The 21,332-nt window shown below is 46.1% G+C and overlaps 1 protein-coding gene across 1 annotated transcript in view; it reads right to left on the bottom strand.

Annotated features, from left to right (window-relative positions):
- Window positions 1-20,541, bottom strand: part of LOC130111789 (plakophilin-3-like) — an 88,001-nt gene extending 67,460 nt beyond the window's left edge. Inside the window, 4 exon segments of the mRNA XM_056279070.1 lie at window positions 2,439-2,527; window positions 20,031-20,126; window positions 20,129-20,321; window positions 20,519-20,541. Of these exon segments, the coding sequence (XP_056135045.1) occupies window positions 2,439-2,527; window positions 20,031-20,126; window positions 20,129-20,231 (288 nt within the window). The 5' untranslated portion in view covers window positions 20,232-20,321; window positions 20,519-20,541.
- Between the last annotated feature and the right edge of the window lie 791 nt (window positions 20,542-21,332).

The raw sequence follows: 21,332 nt of genomic DNA, 5'->3' as shown, positions 1-21,332 counted from the left end.
GCACGTGAGAGGAGCACGTGAGAGGAGCACGTGAGAGGACTTGGTCTCTGAATGCTGAACAGACCCGAAGATTGGTGAAAGTGAAAGGCAAGAAAAAAAATGAGCAAACGATCAAAGCATGCAAGCTGAAAGACAGATTTTCTTTTCCCCTTTTTCTCCCCAATTGTATCCGGCCAATTACCCCGCTGCTCCACCCCCTCTGCTGATCCGGGGAGGGCTGCAGACTACCACATGTCTCCTCCCATACATGTGGAGTCACCAGCCGCTTCTTTTCCCCTGACAGTGAGGAGTTTCACCAGGGGGACGTAGCACGTGGGAGGATCACGCTATTCCCCCCAGTTCCTCCTCCCCAAACAGACGCCCCGACCAACCAGAGGAGGCGCTAGTGCAGTGACCAGGACACATACCCACATCCGGCTTCCCACCCACAGACACGGCCAATCGTGTCTGTTGGGACGTCCGGCCAAGCCGGAGGTAATACGGGGATTCGAACCAGCGATCCCTGTGTTGGTAGGCAACAGAATAGAGCGCCACACCACCCGGACAGATTTGCGTCAGACACATTTCATGATTAAAAGAAAGAAGAAGAGAAACATGCCACTACTAGGTCTAAAACACTGAGCCCTCCCTGGGCGAGAGAACCTCCTGAGCGGTGTCTAATCCTAGCTCATGACTGAGGGGCTTCCAGAAGACTCACAAGCCCGTTAACCCGGCCATGCGTGGCTCTTGTGAAATACTGCAGGAACGTGTTGTCAGATAGCAGAACAGGTCTGACTGTCTGTCGAGTTACACAGCTGGCCACAAAGAAGCCTGACGGTTGGCTGCTGGTGGTGAAGCGCTACCTACAGGATGTAGTGGAAATGGTGCTGAGACCTTAAGGGTGAATTAGTGACACAGGAAGTTGAGTCATCTCAATAATTCCAAACTTTATCGTGCGGGAAGCCCCGTCCCACCTCTGACTTGTCAACTAACCGAGACGTGTTTGCTCACAAGTTCAGGGCTCCCGTTTTTCCAGAGGGCCTTTACACTTGTCATTGATGTCACGGGGGCAGTTATAGAAGAACTAACCTGGAGACACATGTGCACAAAACCAGGTGTCCACGCTAAACTAAAGAAGTGATGAGAAGCTGTGGCGAGCCACCCATGCATCACACAATATGAAAGAACTCGGTTACCAGCTGAGAAACAAAACCTCCTAACGTCTGGCGGTTACACCTTCTGACTGACAGGAGGACTCCCGCTGGACCACTTGTCTTTTTTCAGTATCTAAATAACTGCATGTGGAGACAGACAGAGTGGGTAAGAGGAAGAGCCGGCCATCATCCCCTCAGCGCTCTACACAGACATGATGCAGGTATTCAACAGGGTCTGAAACACAGTCTGATTCAAGGTGAAACAAACTGGGAATTCTGTCAAACAGCACAAGACCCTTCTCTTTGAATTTCTTTTCAACATTTGCTCCAAATTGAACCAATTTCAGGCAAAGTTTACAAAATGAATTCATTTCATTCTCTCAGGTACACAAAGTGTCTTGTAAAACGGTTTAGTGTCTGGAGCTGTGTCTGGGACTACGTCCTCTGTTGGACTATAGTATGTGCCATGGTCTGGTTTCCGGCCACTCCAGCCCTGGTTCCTGCAGCTCATTCCTAGCCCTGCTCTGATGCTATCCCAATCCTGGAGTCCTGTCTGGTTTTCCTCAGTTACCCATTTGCCACAAAGCTGTTGCTGTATATCTAAGCTTAGCTGTGTAGTTTGTTAGTTGTCAGAGCGTACCGTCATGTCCTTGTGTGTTCCTGATACTCCCATATCCTGCCATTAAACCTTTTATTTCACCTGTTACCACGCCTGCGTTTGTATGTTGTATGGTTTGTAGACGGTGGCACTGACAAAGAGACAGGAGGCAGAGCAGGAGGTGGAGCTGGAGGTGGCAGAGTTGAACATGCTACGAGTTTCATTGGGAGTGACGAAGATGGACAGTATTTTAGAAGAAGAAGGAGTATGTTAGAGAGACAGCTCAGGTTGGACGGTTTGGAGACAAAGCAAGAGAGACAAGATGGAGATGGTTTGGACATGTGTGGAGGAGAGATGCTGGGTATACTGGGAGAAGGATGCTGAATATGGAGCTGCCAGGGAAGAGGAGAAGAGGAAGGCCAAAGAGGAGGTTTATGGATGTGGTGAGGGACGACATGCAGGTGGCTGGTGTGACAGAGGAAGATGCAGAAGACAGGAAGAGATGGAAACGATGATCCGCTGTGGCGCCCCCTAACGGGAGCAGCCGAAAGTAGTGGTAGTAGTAGTAGTAATAGTATTACCACATCTGCATGTGGGTCCTTAATTGCTGCACCCCCCATGATAATAGGTGCTTAAATGTTTATACTGATGAATAATTACCAGTTTTGATGGTTTACTTGGTTAAAATGAGAGTAGTTTGTACTCACAGCCATGACGCGGCTCGGCGTGTGTATCATGGATCTGGAACTGAAGCCATGGCTGGAGGCAAAGTTCTTTCCCACAGGAGCATCAAAGTCTAATTGAAGAAAAGAGACAGATGGACAGACAGACAGACAGGAAGTGAGACAGACAGACAGGAAGTGAGACAGACAGACATACAGACAGACAGACAGGCAGACAGACAGACAGGAAGTGAGACAGACAGACAGAAATGCAGGAGTACAATGTTAGAACAGCACATGGAAACAAACGGGTGCTATCTTATTTATAGACCAATAATGATTCTTCTGACACCAAAACTCACCCCAACACTCACACAGAAAGCAAAAACAGAAAACACACCTCCCATCTTGGATAAAGACTTGATCCACGGCACACCAGACAGCATAGAAAGATGACCTGGGACAACTTTGGATTTGACATTGTGGGTTTGGCTCAGGTTCAGAGCATGAACTACCAGCCACGTGAACTGTTCATTTGTTCCGTGTGGTAAAACATTAAACTAAGACATTCAATTGATGAGGGTTCACATCTCTCCTGTTCAATATCTCAGGTTCTATTTGTCCAGCCTCACATGAACCTTGGGGCTTATGTGCTCCTGGTTTGACTTCTACAAACCACTGATCAGTCTACTGAACCTCTCCCCTGATAACTCATCCAGAAACCTACAGCCAGCCAGTCTTCCACCTCCCTTATTCTCCTCTGACACCTTGCCCTTCACCTCCCTCCACCCACAGACAGCATCTGCCCATCAAGTCAAACCTCTGTGCTGAACTAAAAGAATCTGAACTCCCAATGTGAATGAACAGAACTCACAGAAAACTTCTGTTTCACCACCATGGATCGCTTAGTTCTCCCCTCCCTGCACAAACCCTGTTATCCCTCCACACCACCATGGATCGCTTAGTTCTCCCCTCCCTGCACAAACCCTTTATCCCTCCACACCACCATGGATCACTTAGTTCTCCCCTCCCTGCACAAACCCTGTTATCCCTCCACACCACCATGGATCGCTTAGTTCTCCCCTCCCTGCACAAACCCTTTATCCCTCCACACCACCATGGATCGCTTGGGTCTCCCCTCCCTGCACAAACCCTTTATCCCTCCACACCACCATGGATCGCTCAGTTCTCCCCTCCCTGCACAAACCCTTTATCCCTCCACACCACCATGGATCGCTCAGTTCTCCCCTCCCTGCACAAACCCTTTATCCCTCCACACCACCATGGATCGCTTAGGTCTCCCCTCCCTGCACAAACCCTTTATCCCTCCACACCACCATGGATCGCTTAGTTCTCCCCTCCCTGCACAAACCCTTTATCCCTCCACACCACCGTGGATCGCTTGGGTCTCCCCTCCCTGCACAAACCCTTTATCCCTCCACACCACCGTGGATCGCTTGGGTCTTCCCTCCCTGCACAAACCCTTTATCCCTCCACACCACCATGGATCGCTTGGGTCCCCCCCCCCCCCTGCACAAACCCTGTTATCCCTCCACACCACCATGGATCGCTTAGGTCTTCCCTCCCTGCACAAACCCTGTTATCCCTCCACACCACCATGGATCGCTTGGGTCTCCCCTCCCTGCACAAACCCTGTTATCCCTCCACATGGCCTCACTCCTTTTCCTTCTATTCTCTCTTGAAATGTCTGCAGACTATTTCTTTTTGAGATTGACAATTACAAGGCTGTTCTCAATGAATTTTAAAGTGTCGTGTTTTGTAATGAACCAGAACAAGTACTAACTAATACATCTGCTTCACTTTCAACACTCTTTCATGACAGTATAAATTGCTTTTTTTTGTTGCTGTCATTCAAGTAATCCATATATCTTAAACTGAACAATAGCATAAAAAGTGAAAATTGGAAATATATAAGACAATTTACAGCACAAAGAGGTTTATGAATCACTCAAGTTGGCCAGCCATGAAACCGAAACATTTCAGTATATATTTTTCTGATCACACAGCCAATGGTGGAGCTCCAGACGAGTGTTCTCCAGCTAGGATCTAGGCAGACGCGTGTTCTCCAGCTAGGATCTAGGCAGACGCGTGTTCTCCAGCTAGGATCTAGGCAGATGAGTGTTCTCCAGCTAGGATCTAGGCAGACGAGTGTTCTCCAGCTAGGATCTAGGCAGACGAGTGTTCTCCAGCTAGGATCTAGGCAGACGAGTGTTCTCCAGCTAGGATCTAGGCAGATGAGTGTTCTCCAGCTAGGATCTAGGCAGACGAGTGTTCTCCAGCTAGGATCTAGGCAGATGAGTGTTCTCCAGCTAGGATCTAGGCAGATGAGTGTTCTCCAGCTAGGATCTAGGCAGACGAGTGTTCTCCAGCTAGTAACTGGGCAGACGACTGTTCTTCAGCTAGGATCTAGACAGACAAGTGTTCTCCAGCTGGTATCTTGGCAGACGAGTGTTCTCCAGTGAGGATCGTGACTGTGTACTAGAAAGAATGTGGCGGTACGATTCATATCATGACACAAGTATCACGATTCAACTTCTTGTGATATATTATGAAAATACAAACACTTTGATATATTGCAATACTTTGTCGAAATATTAGAAAAATATCATGAAGAATATAGCACCAAGTGCCGGTTCCGAGTTCAAGCCAATGCAGACCGTCAAAAGTTGAAAGCTTAATTAAAGATATCCACCATGTTTGGAGAATCTGTCATTGATTTATGGCCAAATTTGTGCCATGCATGTGTTTGGAACTGGTGGTGCCCCCTATTGAGGGAGCACCACCTCAAACTTGTTATGAAACAATCCTGCGAGTTTTGACATGACTGGACAAACTTTCTGATTTATAGTGTGATTTGTGATATGCTACGCCCTTTCTGCATTTGTAAAGCCCCCTAGTGGTCGAGATGGAATTTTTAGGGTATGTTTCAGGTACTTATGCGGACATATCCTGTAACTTTTGTAATGATTCATGATTGGCCCAACGGTTGTTGACTTTGGTCTTTTTATGTGCTGAGCCACACCCTTTTGACAATCATTGGTCCATATCTTGAAAAGTAGACAAGATGTCAACAAGCTTTATACAACTCTTGATAGGCGTGGTCCATATCTTGAAAAGTAGATAAGATGTCAACAAGCTTTATACAACTCTTGATAGGCTTGGTCCATATCTTGAAAAGTAGATAAGATATCAACAAGCTTTATACAACTCTTGATAGGCTTGGTCCATATCTTGAAAAGTAGATAAGATATCAACAAGCTTTATACAACTCTTGATAGGCTTGGTCCATATCTTGAAAAGTAGATAAGATATCAACAAGCTTTATACAACTCTTGATAGGCTTGGCCCATATCTTGAAAAGTAGATAAGCTATCAACAAGCTTTATACAACTCTTGATAAGCTTGGTCCATATCTTGAAAAGTAGATAAGATATCAACAAGCTTTATACAACTCTTGATAAGCTTGGTTCAGTAATGATTCACAGGGAATTTGGTAGCAATCGGACCTGCAGTTTAGGAGATGTCTAACGTTTGTTTTTAAAAAAATTCAAAATGGCGGAAAATCCAGTCAGATGGACTTTAGTGGTTTTTGAGGCACATTTGTGAGGTGAGGACAGATGGACGTCTGTAGTTTCAAGTCCATCACACTTATGGCGTAGGAGTTATTACTTCTCAAAGTTCAAAAGTTTGACCTTTAGCACTCCCATCAGGCCCATGGGGTCATACGTATTTCTTGGGCAGCACTTGCACAAAACTTCCAATCAGTGGGCAAAATCTCATGTTTCTACCATTTACCACCCCACGGGAACTTGCGCAAACATTTCTGAAGAAATATATGATGTTAATATATCATACTAAACCAGCACAAAAACAACAGGGTTCATGCCTGCACCCCAAGAACACGTCAATCTGCATCAGATCAGAGTCATAGCTAGTGCGACACTGGCGCCTGCTGGTGTTGTGGTTCAGTCCTCTCACAATATGGCACCTGCCACCTAGTGGTCAAAGAGGAAACTGCACAGAGAAGTGGAGATGCTGACGTCTGTCATCTGAAGAGTCAATGCAGTGTTTCTTAACATCAGTACAACATCGTGAAAGCTAATGACAGAAAATCGTGATAATGAAGTGTACGAATATATTCTTACACCCGACTGGGATGTGGCGTAAGATCGAACATATACGTATGTTGTGCACAATGTGGATGTGTGCTTCACAGTATCTGGGAACAGATGATGCATTAGGGGGTATCAGTTCAGGAAGGGGGAAGGTAAGTGTTTGATTAAAGAGGGAAGAGACTGCATACATCATGCAGCCCAGCAGAATGGGAGGAAGGAGGGAGAATGGGCGCAGCAGAGGGAAAGAGAGGGAGGGAGGGGAAGTTGGGCTGCATGCCTGAGCGCTGACACTGAACAGAACAATTGTCGGTCACGGGGATCAGGAGAAGGTCTAAACCATTTTAAAAACACAGAACAACACTGTGTAGAGCAGCAGCTACAACACAACACACAACCACATAAAAACACAAAGGACACACAGTGTAAATGAGATAAGCAAAGTAAACAAGATGCACTAAGTTGAGAGTAATTAATGAGCTCAAACATTTGATTACTTAAGATGGAGGATTTGAGTCTGGGCCAAGCAAGAAGAATGTGCTCTAAACAATTTACTTTGTCAACGCAAAATGAACCAGTTATTCAAAATAGTGCTATTCAATCATGTTACCTTGGTTTATTTCCAAACCAGCAAACACATGGTTACTATTACTGATGCAAGACGTGGTGACCCAGAATACTCGGGGGATTTCTGAATAATTAGCTGGCTAAGTTCACACATCTTCATCTGTGGCTAAGAGAGAAAACACGAGATAGAGAGCAAGAAAGAAAATATCTGTGCATGTGTGTACACATTCATGTAACATGAAGACTATATATATATATATATATATATATATATATATATATATATATATATATATATATATATATATAATCCAGTGAGTCAAGTAAATTCTTTGAGACAGTACAAGCCCATTTCATGCCATAAGCAATCATCAGCTGTCAATATTTTGCTCCTTATTTGTTGAGAACTTTCCCTACCGTTGAGTGTTTCTTTTAACAACGTCATATACACTACCGTTCAAAAGTTTGGGATCACATTGAAATGTCCATATTTTTGAAGGAAAAGCACTGTACTGTTCAATGAAGATAACTTTAAACTAGTCTTAACTTTAAAGAAATACACTCTATACATTGCTAATGTGGTAAATGACTATTCTAGCTGCAAATGTCTGGTTTTTGGTGCAATATCTACATAGGTGTATAGAGGCCCATTTCAAGCAACTATCACTCCAGTGTTCTAATGGTACAATGTGTTTGCTCATTGGCTCAGAAGGCTAATTGATGATTAGAAAACCCTTGTGCAATCATGTTCACACATCTGAAAACAGTTTAGCTCGTTACAGAAGCTACAAAACTAACCTTCCTTTGAGCAGATTGAGTTTCTGGAGCATCACATTTGTGGGGTCAATTAAATGCTCAAAATGGCCAGAAAAAGAGAACTTTCATCTGAAACTCGACAGTCTATTCTTGTTCTTAGAAATGAAGGCTATTCCATGCGAGAAATTGCTAAGAAATTGAAGATTTCCTACACCGGTGTGTACTACTCCCTTCAGAGGACAGCACAAACAGGCTCTAACCAGAGTAGAAAAAGAAGTGGGAGGCCGCGTTGCACAACTGAGCAAGAAGATAAGTACATTAGAGTCTCTAGTTTGAGAAACAGGCGCCTCACAGGTCCCCAACTGGCATCTTCATTAAATAGTACCCGCAAAACACCAGTGTCAACATCTACAGTGAAGAGGCGGCTGCGGGATTCTGGGCTTCAGGGCAGAGTGGCAAAGAAAAAGCCATATCTGAGACTGACCAATAAAAGAAAAAGATTAAGATGGGCAAAAGAACACAGACATTGGACAGAGGAAGACTGGAAAAAAGTGTTGTGGATGGATGAATCCAAGTTTGAGGTGTTTGGATCACAAAGAAGAACGTTTGTGAGACGCAGAACAAATGAAAAGATGCTGGAAGAATGCCTGACGCCATCTGTTAAGCATGGTGGAGGTAATGTGATGGTCTGGGGTTGCTTTGGTGCTGGTAAGGTGGGAGATTTGTACAGGGTAAAAGGGATTCTGAATAAGGAAGGCTATCACTCCATTTTGCAACGCCATGCCATACCCAGTGGACAGCGCTTGATTGGAGCCAATTTCATCCTACAACAGGACAATGACCCAAAACACACCTCCAAATTGTGCAAGAACTATTTAGAGCAGAAGCAGGCAGCTGGTATTCTATCGGTAATGGAGTGGCCAGCGCAGTCACCAGATCTGAACCCCATTGAGCTGTTGTGGGAGCAGCTTGACCGTATGGTACGCAAGAAGTGCCCATCCAACCAATCCAACTTGTGGGAGCTGCTTCTGGAAGCGTGGGGTGCAATTTCTCCAGATTACCTCAACAAATTAACAGCTAGAATGCCAAAGGTCTGCAATGCTGTAATTGCTGCAAATGGAGGATTCTTTGACGAAAGCAAAGTTTGATGTAAAAAAAATCTTATTTCAAATACAAATCATTATTTATAACCTTGTCAATGTCTTGACTATTTTCTATTCATTTCACAACATATGGTGGTGAATAAGTGTGACTTTTCATGGAAAACACAAAATTGTTTGGGTGATCCCAAACTTTTGAACGGTAGTGTATATATATATATATATATGTGTGTGTGTGTGTGTGTGTGCGCGCGTGTGTTTTAGTGTGTGACTCGAGCTATGTGTGGCTTCCATGCAGGCTAATGGCAGGACTGTTTGTATGGAGGACTTGGTTCATTATCGTTATCACAACACCTTATCTGCTCTGCGGGCAGCAGGATGAGGAGGAGAGCTGCTCTTCTCACGCACATGCATGCGCACACACGAAATTCAGAATAAGAATATTTGCTTACATCATTCCTTTTCATTGGTATTAATGTGTTTTAAAGAGCCAGAGAGGAAACGCTTCAAAGGCTGCAAACAACCAATGCAGATATCCATATATGATTTAAGGATACCATAGGATCTCTTCATTAAATGTGTAAGTTGTTTCTAAACGACTACATCAACTGTTCAGCAGCACCGCATGAGTTCCAACACAGCAGTGTTTCTGCACAGCGGTGTTTCTGCACAGCGGTGTTTCTGCACAGCAGTGTTTCTGCAGAGCAGTGTTTCTGTTGAGCGATGTTTCCGAACAGCAGTTTTTTGGCACAGCGTTGTGTCTGCACAGCAGTGTTTCTGCAGAGCGGTGTTTCTGTTGAGCGGTGTTTCTGCACAGCAGTGTTTCTGCACCGCAGAGTTTCTGTTGAGCGGTGTTTCTGCACAGCAGTGTTTCTGTTGAGCGGTGTTTCTGCACAGCAGTGTATCTGCACATCGGTGTTTCTGCAGAGCGGTGTTTCTGCAGAGTGGTGTTTCTGCAGAGCGGCGTTTCTGAACAGCGGTGTTTCTGCAATGCAGTGTTTCTGCACATCGGTGTTTCCGCAGAGCGGTGTTTCTGCAGAGCGGCGTTTCTGAACAGCAGTGTTTCTGCACAGCAGTGTTTCTGCAGAGCGGTGTTTCTGCAGAGTAGTGTTTCTGCAGAGCGGTGTTTCTGCAGAGCGGCGTTTCTGAACAGCGGTGTTTCTGCACAGCAGTGTTTCTGCACATCGGTGTTTCCGCAGAGCGGTGTTTCTGCAGAGCGGTGTTTCTGCATAGGGGCGTTTCTGAACAGCAGTGTTTCTGCACAGCAGTGTTTCTGCAGAGCGGTGTTTCTGCAGAGTAGTGTTTCTGCAGAGCGGTGTTTCCGCACAGCAGAGTTTCTGCAGAGTAGTGTTTCTGTTGAGTGGTGTTTCTGCTCAGCAGTGTTGCTGCAGAGTGGTGTTCTGCACAGCAGTGCTTCTGCAGGGCGGTGTTTCTGTTGAGCGTTGTTTCTGCACAGTAGTGTTTCTGCAGAGCGGTGTTTCTGCAGAGCAGTGTTTCTGCAGAGCGGTGTTTCCGCACAGCAGAGTTTCTGCAGAGCGGTGTTTCCGCACAGCAGAGTTTCTGCAGAGTAGTGTTTCTGTTGAGTGGTGTTTCTGCACAGCGGTGTTTCTGCACAGCGGTGTTTCTGCAGAGCGGTGTTTCTGTTGAGCGGTGTTTCTGTTGAGCGGTGTGTCTGTTGAGTGCTATTTCTGCACAGCGGTGTTTCTGCACAGCGGTGTTTCAGCAGAGTAGTGTTTCTGTTGAGTGGTGTTTCCGCACAGCATTGTTGCTGCAGAGTGGTGTTCTGCACAGCAGTGTTTCTGCACAGCGGTGTTTCTGCAGAGCGGTGTTTCTGTTGAGCGGTGTTTCTGTTGAGTGCTGTTTCTGCAGAGCGGTGTTTCTGCACAGCACAGTTTCTGCAGAGTAGTGTTTCTGTTAAGTGGTGTTTCCGCTCAGCATTGTTGCTGCAGAGTGGTGTTCTGCACAGCAGTGTTTCTGCACAGCGGTGTTTCTGCAGAGCGGTGTTTCTGTTGAGCGGTGTTTCTGTTGAGTGCTGTTTCTGCAGAGCGGTGTTTCTGCAGAGCGGTGTTTCTGCACAGCACAGTTTCTGCAGAGTAGTGTTTCTGTTAAGTGGTGTTTCCGCTCAGCAGTGTTGCTGCAGAACGGTGTTCTGCACAGCAGTGTTTCTGCACAGCGGTGTTTCTGCAGAGCGGTGTTTCTGTTGAGCGGTGTTTCTGTTGAGCGGTGTTTCTGTTGAGTGCTGTTTCTGTTGAGCGGTGTTTCTGCACAGCACAGTTTCTGCAGAGTAGTGTTTCTGTTAAGTGATGTTTCCGCTCAGCAGTGTTGCTGCAGAGCGGTGTTCTGCACAGCAGTGTTTCTGCACAGCAGTGTTTCTGCAGAGCGGTGTTTCTTCACAGCAGTGTTTCTGCAGAGTAGTGTTTCTGTTGAGTGGTGTTTCCGCACAGTATTGTTGCTGCAGAGTGGTGTTCTGCACAGCAGTGTTTCTGCACAGCGGTGTTTCTGCAGAGTCGCTGACATGCAGCACACCGTGTGTTTCTCCCATCAACTTTATAAACCTTTCAAACAGTCTGGCTTTGGTTGTCTACATGTTTGAAAGTGAAAGTCAGTAAGTCAGGGTATTTCCACCTTAACTTTATGTAGCAACCAACAACATCAAGAGAAAAACTAAATGTGTATTTCTGTTAATGTATTCAAATAGAAAATGAACGCTCTGGTTGCATGGATGTACACACCCCAGTGCTAATTATGTCTTGTGACACCCAAAAGAATGCACCAGGCATGTCTGCCTTCACCTGCAGCCATCTGAAGTGATGGTACGAATAATTAAATGTAATTAATTACATACAGGATGAAAGGACTAGAGGACCCTCAGAGGGTCCTGGACATACATGTGGCACAGTCAGTCTGTGAAACACTGCAGTTGAAAAGTCAGATAAAGACATGTATAAATAGACTTAAATGAACTTGAGTATACCCCAGAAACACAATGAAGACCGTCATTTAGAAGTGGATAAACACGGGGCACCACCAGACCCATCAGTGTCCTTCCCTGACCTGAGACGCATTCATGCTTCCTTGTTTACGGTAACTCAACTCAGTTGTAATCACATATCTGTCATCTCTAATCACACATCTGTCATCTCTAATCGCACATCTGTCCATCTTCAGCTTGTTCAGAACGCTGCAACCAGACTGTGTAGAACGCAGAAAAGGAATCCTGATATGAAACACCTTTTATTTGCACAAGTTACTATGAAGTCCATATTTATTCATATCAGCTTAAGCCTGTCCGTAATTCTGAACTTTAGGACATTTTTATGATGGTGTCTATGGAGCTATCCCCTAGATTTGTCTGGAGCTGTCCACCACACAGCTCCTGTAGATCTCATGCCTTCATTCTGCAGACATCGATCATAAGACACACACACACACACACACACACACACACACACACACACACACACACACACACACACACACACACACACACACACACACACACACACACACACCATAAGAAATTCAGAATAGGAGTATAAGTGATGCCATCTGAAAGAAATCAATATTTAATCAAATACACCCATCCATGAGAATTTATGACTATAATTCAGTGTCTCATTCCAACACTTGGTTGGGTTTCTCTGGCTTCTGATTGCAAAACGAGAAGCCTCTGATTTATGTATCACCTCAGAGCTAAGCATCTTCTCGCTGAGCCACAACCGGATCAAATCAGGCCCAGCTCCTCCCAGCACCACGTTTTGGCTTCATAATGGCAACTTCATCCAAGAACCCAGTCCATCCATGTCATATCTTCAGCTTCTGGCCCAATAGCATCAGCCCCTGCCAACCCTTCAGGCTGAATTCTGTAAGACTGGCCCCTCACCACGCTCCACAGTACACTTTACAAACCTGTCCTAGGGGGCACCGTACCGTCCCCACCAACCACAACAACACCAGTTCCTTTCCTATCCATCTTCTACACCAACGACTGCATCACCCACCACCAAATACCTCCTTAATGACAACACCTCCATTACAGGCCGACCAGCGCTCCGGTTCACACAACGCTGCACAGACAAGCACCTGCAGCTCAGTGTCCCACAGACTAAGTGTTGAACAGCAGTTCAGTCTGCACAGCCCTGACCCAGCTTCAGTCAACAAGCAGACTGTGGAGACTATGGCGCAAGTCCCACCTTGGACAATAAAGCATCCAGGAAAACTGCCAGAAAACTGTGTCATCGGTAAACTCAAAATACTTTCTGTTGCTTCTGCACAAAAGAATAATTCAACCGAGGCTGCTGTACTGCTCCATCTGTGTCTCTATTGCATCAACTCAATATCCAACACATCACACACACCCTTCCTCCAAAATCATCAGCCTTCCCGTCTGCAACCTGGCAGACATCCAAACCACACCCATCACACTGAAAACAGCCCTCTCCTCACCTCTGTCCACTTTACGCCCGTCTGGACGGAGGCTCAGGTCCATCACCTGCAGAAAAGCTTCATCTCCTCCGTCATAGAAACTACATAAAATACCCCCTGAAAGTTGTTTTTCTTACTGTGTGCCATGTCCTCCATGTCCTCCATGTCCCACTGAAGGACATGCAAGTGTGTCAGTAGCATGTGTGAGCATATGGAGCATACATATAGAGCATATATACATATATATATATATATATATATATATATATATATATATATATATATGAAAATAGAGATGAAACTCCTCACCTGACAGTGAGGAGTTTCACCAGGGGGACGTAACGCATGGGAGGATCACGCTATTCCCCCCAGTTCCCCCTCCCCCCCGAACAGGCGCCCTGACTGACCAGAGGAGGCGCTAGTGCAGCGACCAGGACACATACCCACATCTGGCTTCCCACCCGCAGACACGGCCAAATGTGTCTGTAGGGATGCCCGACCAAGCCAGAGATAACGCAGGGATTCGAACCGGCGATCCCTGTGTTGGCTGTAGCAACAAATTTACTCAAGGAGACCGGAGAATCTACCTATCTAAACGTATGTAGATTTTACTTCAATATTTAATAACAATAGATATGTAAAGAAGAGGAACCCGTCCGTGTGGGCGGACGTGTTAGCAGAGGTGATGCTAGCTTACACATCTGTCCACCCACCGTCAGCGGCCGGCCGCCTGGGCCTCGCCCGGGCCGAGTGCACATTAGCTATGGAAGCAGACACTTTGCTTTCGTTACATCAGGTCCGACTAAGGGACGAGAAAGCCGGGGTGGTGAGCCCTGGGCGCTGGCTGAACAGCTCACTGCAGTCCAGAAAGTAAAAGTGACGTTGGCTCCTTGTACTGACTGGCTGTGGACTAAGTTGATGTTGTCTCTGTTAAGTCTTCAACGTACAGTCAGCCAGATGGTTCCTTAAGATGCACATGTGGAGGAGGAACTCCCTCCAGTGGCATCTGTCAAATGTTCACATAGCTTCCACACCTCCTCCATCGATGTGTGTGAGATCCAGCTGTTTCTGTCTATCGTCAGAATGAAGAGGAGGTTTAAGGAGGACAGGCCTTTTCCTGTTTTCAGGAGAAAGACGGGCCACAGAACAGCCAAGAAGAGATAAGACTGACTAAAGTCAAGTCAAGCCAAGTCAAGTCAGTTTTATTTGTATAGCCCAATATCACAAATTACAAAAGTGCCTCAGAGGGCTTTACAGCAACACAACATCCTGTCCTTACACCCTCACATCGGATAAGGAACACCTCCTAAACTCATCTAAACTCCTAAACTCATCTGACTCATAAAAAACAGAGAGAAATGGCGGTTTAACAGCTCCGCATGTTTGGCGTGAAGCAGAAAGAGGAAACATTGGGAGTTCATAAAAAACTCAAACTTGCACTTTTCAGAACTGAACCTGTCAATCCATCAAGCAGCTTCTACATCCACGTCAAGCAGCTTCCACATCCATGTCAAGTAGCTTCCACATCCATGTCAAGTAGCTTCCACATCCACGTCAAGCAGCTTCCAAACATCCATGTCAAGCAGCTTCCAAATCCACGTCAAGCAGCTTCCAAATCCACGTCAAGCAGCTTCCAAATCCATGTCAAGTAGCTTCCACATCCACGTCAAGCAGCTTCCACATCCACGTCAAGCAGCTTCCAAACATCCATGTCAAGTAGCTTCCACATCCACGTCAAGCAGCTTCTACATCCACATCAAGTAGCTTCCAAATCCACGTCAAGCAGCTTCCACATCCACGTCAAGCAGCTTCCACATCCACGTCAAGTAGCTTCCACATCCATGTCAAGCAGCTTCCACATCCACGTCAAGCAGCTTCCACATCCATGTCAAGTAGCTTCCAAACATCCATGTCAAGTAGCTTCCAAATCCACGTCAAGCAGCTTCCAAATCCATGTCAAGTAGCTTCCACATCCACGTCAAGCAGCTTCCACATCCACGTCAAGCAGCTTCTACATCCACATCAAGTAGCTTCCACATCCACGTCAAGCAGCTTCCAAACATCCATGTCAAGTAGCTTCCACATCCATGTCAAGTAGCTTCCACATCCACGTCAAGCAGCTTCCAAACATCCATGTCAAGCAGCTTCCAAATCCACGTCAAGCAGCTTCCAAATCCACGTCAAGCAGCTTCCAAATCCATGTCAAGTAGCTTCCACATCCACGTCAAGCAGCTTCCACATCCACGTCAAGCAGCTTCCAAACATCCATGTCAAGTAGCTTCCACATCCACGTCAAGCAGCTTCTACATCCACATCAAGTAGCTTCCAAATCCACGTCAAGCAGCTTCCACATCCACGTCAAGCAGCTTCCACATCCACGTCAAGTAGCTTCCACATCCATGTCAAGCAGCTTCCACATCCACGTCAAGCAGCTTCCACATCCATGTCAAATAGCTTCCAAACATCCATGTCAAGTAGCTTCCAAATCCACGTCAAGCAGCTTCCAAATCCATGTCAAGTAGCTTCCACATCCACGTCAAGCAGCTTCCACATCCACGTCAAGCAGCTTCTACATCCACATCAAGTAGCTTCCACATCCACGTCAAGCAGCTTCCAAACATCCATGTCAAGTAGCTTCCACATCCATGTCAAGTAGCTTCCACATCCACGTCAAGCAGCTTCCAAACATCCATGTCAAGCAGCTTCCAAATCCACGTCAAGCAGCTTCCAAATCCATGTCAAGTAGCTTCCACATCCACGTCAAGCAGCTTCTACATCCACATCAAGTAGCTTCCAAATCCATGTCAAGTAGCTTCCACATCCATGTCAAGTAGCTTCTACATCCACGTCAAACAGCTTCCACATCCATGTCAAGTAGCTTCCACATCCACGTCAAGCAGCTTCCACATCCACGTCAAGCAGCTTCCAAATCCACGTCAAGCAGCTTCCAAATCCACGTCAAGCAGCTTCCACAGCCATGTCCAGCAGCTTCCACATCCACATCAAGCAGCTTCCAAATCCACGTCAAGCAGGTTCCAAATCCACGTCAAGCAGCTTCCACATCCACGTCAAGCAGCTTCCACATCCATGTCAAGTAGCTTCCACATCCACGTCAAACAGCTTCCAAATCCACGTCAAGCAGCTTCCACATCCACGTCAAGCAGCTTCCACATCCACATCAAACAACTTCCACATCCACGTCAAGCAGCTTCCACATCCACATCAAACAGGTTCCACATCCACGTCAAGCAGCTTCCACATCCACGTCAAGCAGCTTCCACATCCACATCAAACAGCTTCCACATCCACGTCAAGCAGCTTCCACATCCACATCAAGCAGCTTCCAAATCCACGTCAAGCTGTTTCCACATCAAGCAGCTTCCACATCCACGTCAAGCAGCTTCCAAATCCACATCAAGCAACTTCCAAATCCACATAAGCAGCTTCCAAATCCACATCAATCAGCTTCCACATCCATGTCAAGCAGCTTCCACATCCACGTCAAGCAGCTTCCACATCCACGTCAAGCAGCTTCCAAATCCACATAAGCAGCTTCCAAATCCACATCAATCAGTTTCCACATCCATGTCAAGCAGCTTCCACATCCATGTCAAGCAGCTTCCACATCCATGTCAAGCAGCTTCCAAATCCACGTCAATCAGCTTCCAAATCCACATCAAGCAATTTCCAAATCTACATTAAGTAGTTTCCAAATCCATATCAAGCAGCTTCCACATCCATGTTTCCCCAGCTGGAGTTTTGAAGCAGCTTTATGAAATGTCTTGTTATAACACAGGGAAATGTCTTGTTATAAACACAGGGAAATGTCTTGTTATAACACAGGGAAATATCTTGTTATAACACAGGGAAATATCTTGTTATAACACAGGGATATGTCTTGTTATAACACAGGGATATGTCTTGTTATAACACAGGGAAATGTCTTGTTATAAATACAGGGAAATGTCTTGTTATAACACAGGGAAATATCTTGTTATAACACAGGGAAATGTCTTGTTATAAACACAGGGAAATTTCTTGTTATAACACAGGGTGATGTCTTGTTATAAACACAGGGAAATGTCTTGTTATAACACAGGGAAATATCTTGTTATAACACAGGGATATCTTGTTATAACACAGGGAAATATCTTGTTATAACACAGGGAAATATCTCGTTATAACACAGGGATATGTCTTGCTATAACACAGGGAAATATCTTGTTATAAACACAGGGAATTTCTTGTTATAACACAGGGAAATGTCTTGTTATAACACAGGGATATGTCTTGTTATAACACAGGGTGATGTCTTGTTATAAACACAGGGAAATGTCTTGTTATAAACACAGGGAAATGTCTTGTTATAACACAGGGAAATATCTTGTTATAACACAGGGAAATATCTTGTTATAACACAGGGATATGTCTTGTTATAACACAGGGATATGTCTTGTTATAACACAGGGAAATGTCTTGTTATAAATACAGGGAAATGTCTTGTTATAACACAGGGAAATATCTTGTTATAACACAGGGAAATGTCTTGTTATAAACACAGGGAAATTTCTTGTTATAACACAGGGTGATGTCTTGTTATAAACACAGGGAAATGTCTTGTTATAACACAGGGAAATATCTTGTTATAACACAGGGATATCTTGTTATAACACAGGGAAATATCTTGTTATAACACAGGGAAATATCTTGTTATAACACAGGGATATGTCTTGCTATAACACAGGGAAATATCTTGTTATAAACACAGGGGAATTTCTTGTTATAACACAAGGAAATGTCTTGTTATAACACAGGGATATGTCTTGTTATAACACAGGGTGATGTCTTGTTATAAACACAGGGAAATGTCTTGTTATAACACAGGGAAATGTCTTGTTATAACACAGGATATGTCGTGTTATAACACAGGGAAATATCTTGTTATAACACAGGGATATGTCTTGTTATAAACACAGGGAAATTTCTTGTTATAACACAGGGTAATGTCTTGTTATAAACACAGGGAAATTTCTTGTTATAACACAGGGAAATGTCTTGTTTATAACACAGGGATATGTCTTGTTATAACACAGGGACATATCTTGTTATAACACAGGGAAATGTCTTGTCATAACGTCTGTCATCTGGTGAACCAGATGACATTTATTTTGTAGAATTCTGAAAGATTTGAGTTTCTGTTGACTTTTAAATGTTTAGCTTTAAGATCATTAGACTTTATAAACCCCGCTGAATCCTGCCACTGCAGGCCACGGAAACAGCCAGTCTTTACTGACTGGTTCGGTCCTGACAACAGGGGTTCTGGAATGATAGGAGCTGCTGGACGACAGGAATGACCGCGGTCGGTTAGGCAGCAGAAAAAGAGGGTGAGGTTATGTGCTACAAGTTGTTCCTCCTCCGTCCGGTTTGTGTCAGTCCTCTGAGGACTGACACAAACCGGCCTCTTGAGCACCGACAGGTTTGGAGAAGAAACAAAAGGATGTGGAGAATAAACCTGACAGGATGCATCCCACATGGAAAACCGAAACGGTGCATTCCAAGTCCCAACCACTAGAGAGAAGCGAGGCAGAGTAAAATGGACCAGGCTGACAAAATGGCAGAATTGACCAGAAGCTGACCTGTACTCGCTTCATTTGTGTCTGAGGACAGACAAGTCCAACCTCACTGTGTTTAAACTCCTTTCTGAACGGGGCTTTGACTTGGTGTCCTTTAACACAGGAAAACAGCACTAAGACTCGGACGTGCTGGCCCTGCCTGTCTGTCTGTCTGCCTCTCTCTGCATGTCTGTCTCTCTCTGTCTGTCTGTCTGCCTCTCTGCATGTCTGTCTCTCTCTGTCTGTCTGTCTGCCTCTCTGCATGTCTGTCTGTCTCTGTCTGACTCTCTCTGTCTGTCTGTCTGTCTGTCTGCCTCTCTCTGCATGTCTGTCTCTCTCTGTCTGTCTCTCTGTCTGCATGTCTGTCTCTCTGTCTGCATGTCTGTCTCTCTCTGTCTGTCTGTCTGCTGTCTGTCTCTCTGTCTGCATGTCTGTCTCTCTGTCTGCATGTCTGTCTGTCTCTCTGTCTGTCTGTCTGCATGTCTGTCTGTCTCTCTGTCTGTCTGTCTGCATGTCTGTCTCTCTGTCTGTCTGCCTGTCTGTCTCTCTCTGTCTGCCTGTCTCTCTCTCTCTGTCTGCGTGTATGTCTCTGTCTGCATGTCTGTCTCTCTCTGTCTGTCTGCAGTCTGTCTCTCTGTCTGCATGTCTGTCTGTCTCTCTGTCTGCATGTCTGTCTCTCTGTCTGTCTGCCTGTCTCTCTCTCTCTGTCTGCCTGTCTCTCTCTCTCGTCTGCGTGTATGTCTCTGTCTCTGCGTGTCTCTGTCTCTCTCTGTCTGTCTGCCTGTCTGTCTCTCTGTCTGCATGTCTGTCTCTCTCTGTCTGTCTCTCTTGTCTGCATGTCTGTCTCTGTCTGTCTGCCTGTCTGTCTCTCTGTCTGCCTGTCTCTCTCTCTCTGTCTGCGTGTATGTCTCTGTCTGCGTGTATGTCTTCCCCGTCTGCGTGTCTCTCTCTCTCTGTCTGTCTGCCTGTCCTCGTCTGTCTGTCTTCCTTCACGCCAAACCCTCGTTAAAACCTCCGTTACTGCTGACACAAGCAGGCGCTCACCTGTCGAGCCGAGGTCGGCGCAGTTGAGCCGCGGAAGGGAGAGGGACTTCTCGGCGAGACGCAGACGGACCTGGCTGCCGGACCCGCGCCGCCTTCGTCCCAATCTGGACGTCGGGACGGAACAACGTAGGCGGTGCAGGACGAGTTCGGCTGTAAGGCGGACAGAAAACAACTCTCCACTGCGGCGACGACCACGCTCATCCTGACCCGGACAACAGAGGACTTAAAGCAGGGCGACGGAAGAACGGCAAAGACGGAACTCAGCCCTCCGATACCGCGTCTCTCTCTCTCTCTCTCTCTCTCTCTCTCTCTCTCTCTCTCTCTCTCTCTTCTTCTCTCTCTCTCTCTCTCTCTCTCGGTACCTGTCTCTCTCTCTCTCTGTCTCTCTCGGTACCCTGTCTCTTCTCTCTCTCTCTCTCTCTCTCTCTCTCTCTCTCTCTCTGTCTTCTCTCTCTCTCTCTCTCTCTCTCTCTCTCTCTCTCTCTCTCGGTACCCTGTCTCTCTCTCTGTCTCTCTCAGTACCCTGTCTCTCTCTCTCTCTCTTTCTCTCTCGGTACCCTGTCCTCTTCTCTGTCTCTCTCAGTACCCTGTCTCTCTCTCTCTCTCTCTCTCTCTCTCTCAGTACCCTGTCTCTCTCTCTCTCTCTTTCTCTCTCGGTACCCTGTCTCTCTCTCTGTCTCTCTCAGTACCCTGTCTCTCTCTCTCTCTCTCTCTCTCTCTCTCTCTCTCTCTCTCAGTACCCTGTCTCTCTCTCTCTCTCTTTCTCTCTCGGTACCCTGTCTCTCTCGCTCTCTCTCTCTCTCGGTACCCTGTCTCTCTCTCTCGGTACCCTGTCTCTCTCTCTCTCTCTCTCGGTACCCCTGTCTCTCTCTCTCAGTACCCTGTCTCTCTCTCTCTCTCTTTCTCTCTCGGTACCCTGTCTCTCTCGCTCTCTCTCTCTCTCGGTACCCTGTCTCTCTCTTCTCGGTACCCTGTCTCTCTCTCTCTCTCTCTCTCTCTCTCTCTCTCTCTCTCTCTCTCTCTCTCTCTCGCTCTCTCTCTCCTCTTCTCTCTCTCTCTCTCTCTCTCTCGGTACCCTGTCTCTCTCTGTAGGTGTCTCTCTCGATAGGTGTCTCTCTGTAGGTGTCTCTCTGTAGGTGTCTCTCTCGATAGGTGACTTTCTGTAGGTGTCTCTCTCGATATCGTGTCTCTGTGTCTCTCTGTAGGTGTCTCTCTCGATACGGTGTCTGTCCGTATGGTATAAGTGTGTATGTCCAGGGACCGGGTCTCGTCTCGGCGCGCCGCTGAGCGTTGTGCGCAGCT

Source organism: Lampris incognitus, chromosome 4 (assembly GCF_029633865.1).
Source record: "Lampris incognitus isolate fLamInc1 chromosome 4, fLamInc1.hap2, whole genome shotgun sequence".
NCBI lineage: Eukaryota > Metazoa > Chordata > Actinopteri > Lampriformes > Lampridae > Lampris > Lampris incognitus.
Note: the sequence above shows the minus strand (reverse complement) of the source record. Positions and strands in the feature narration are given on the sequence as shown.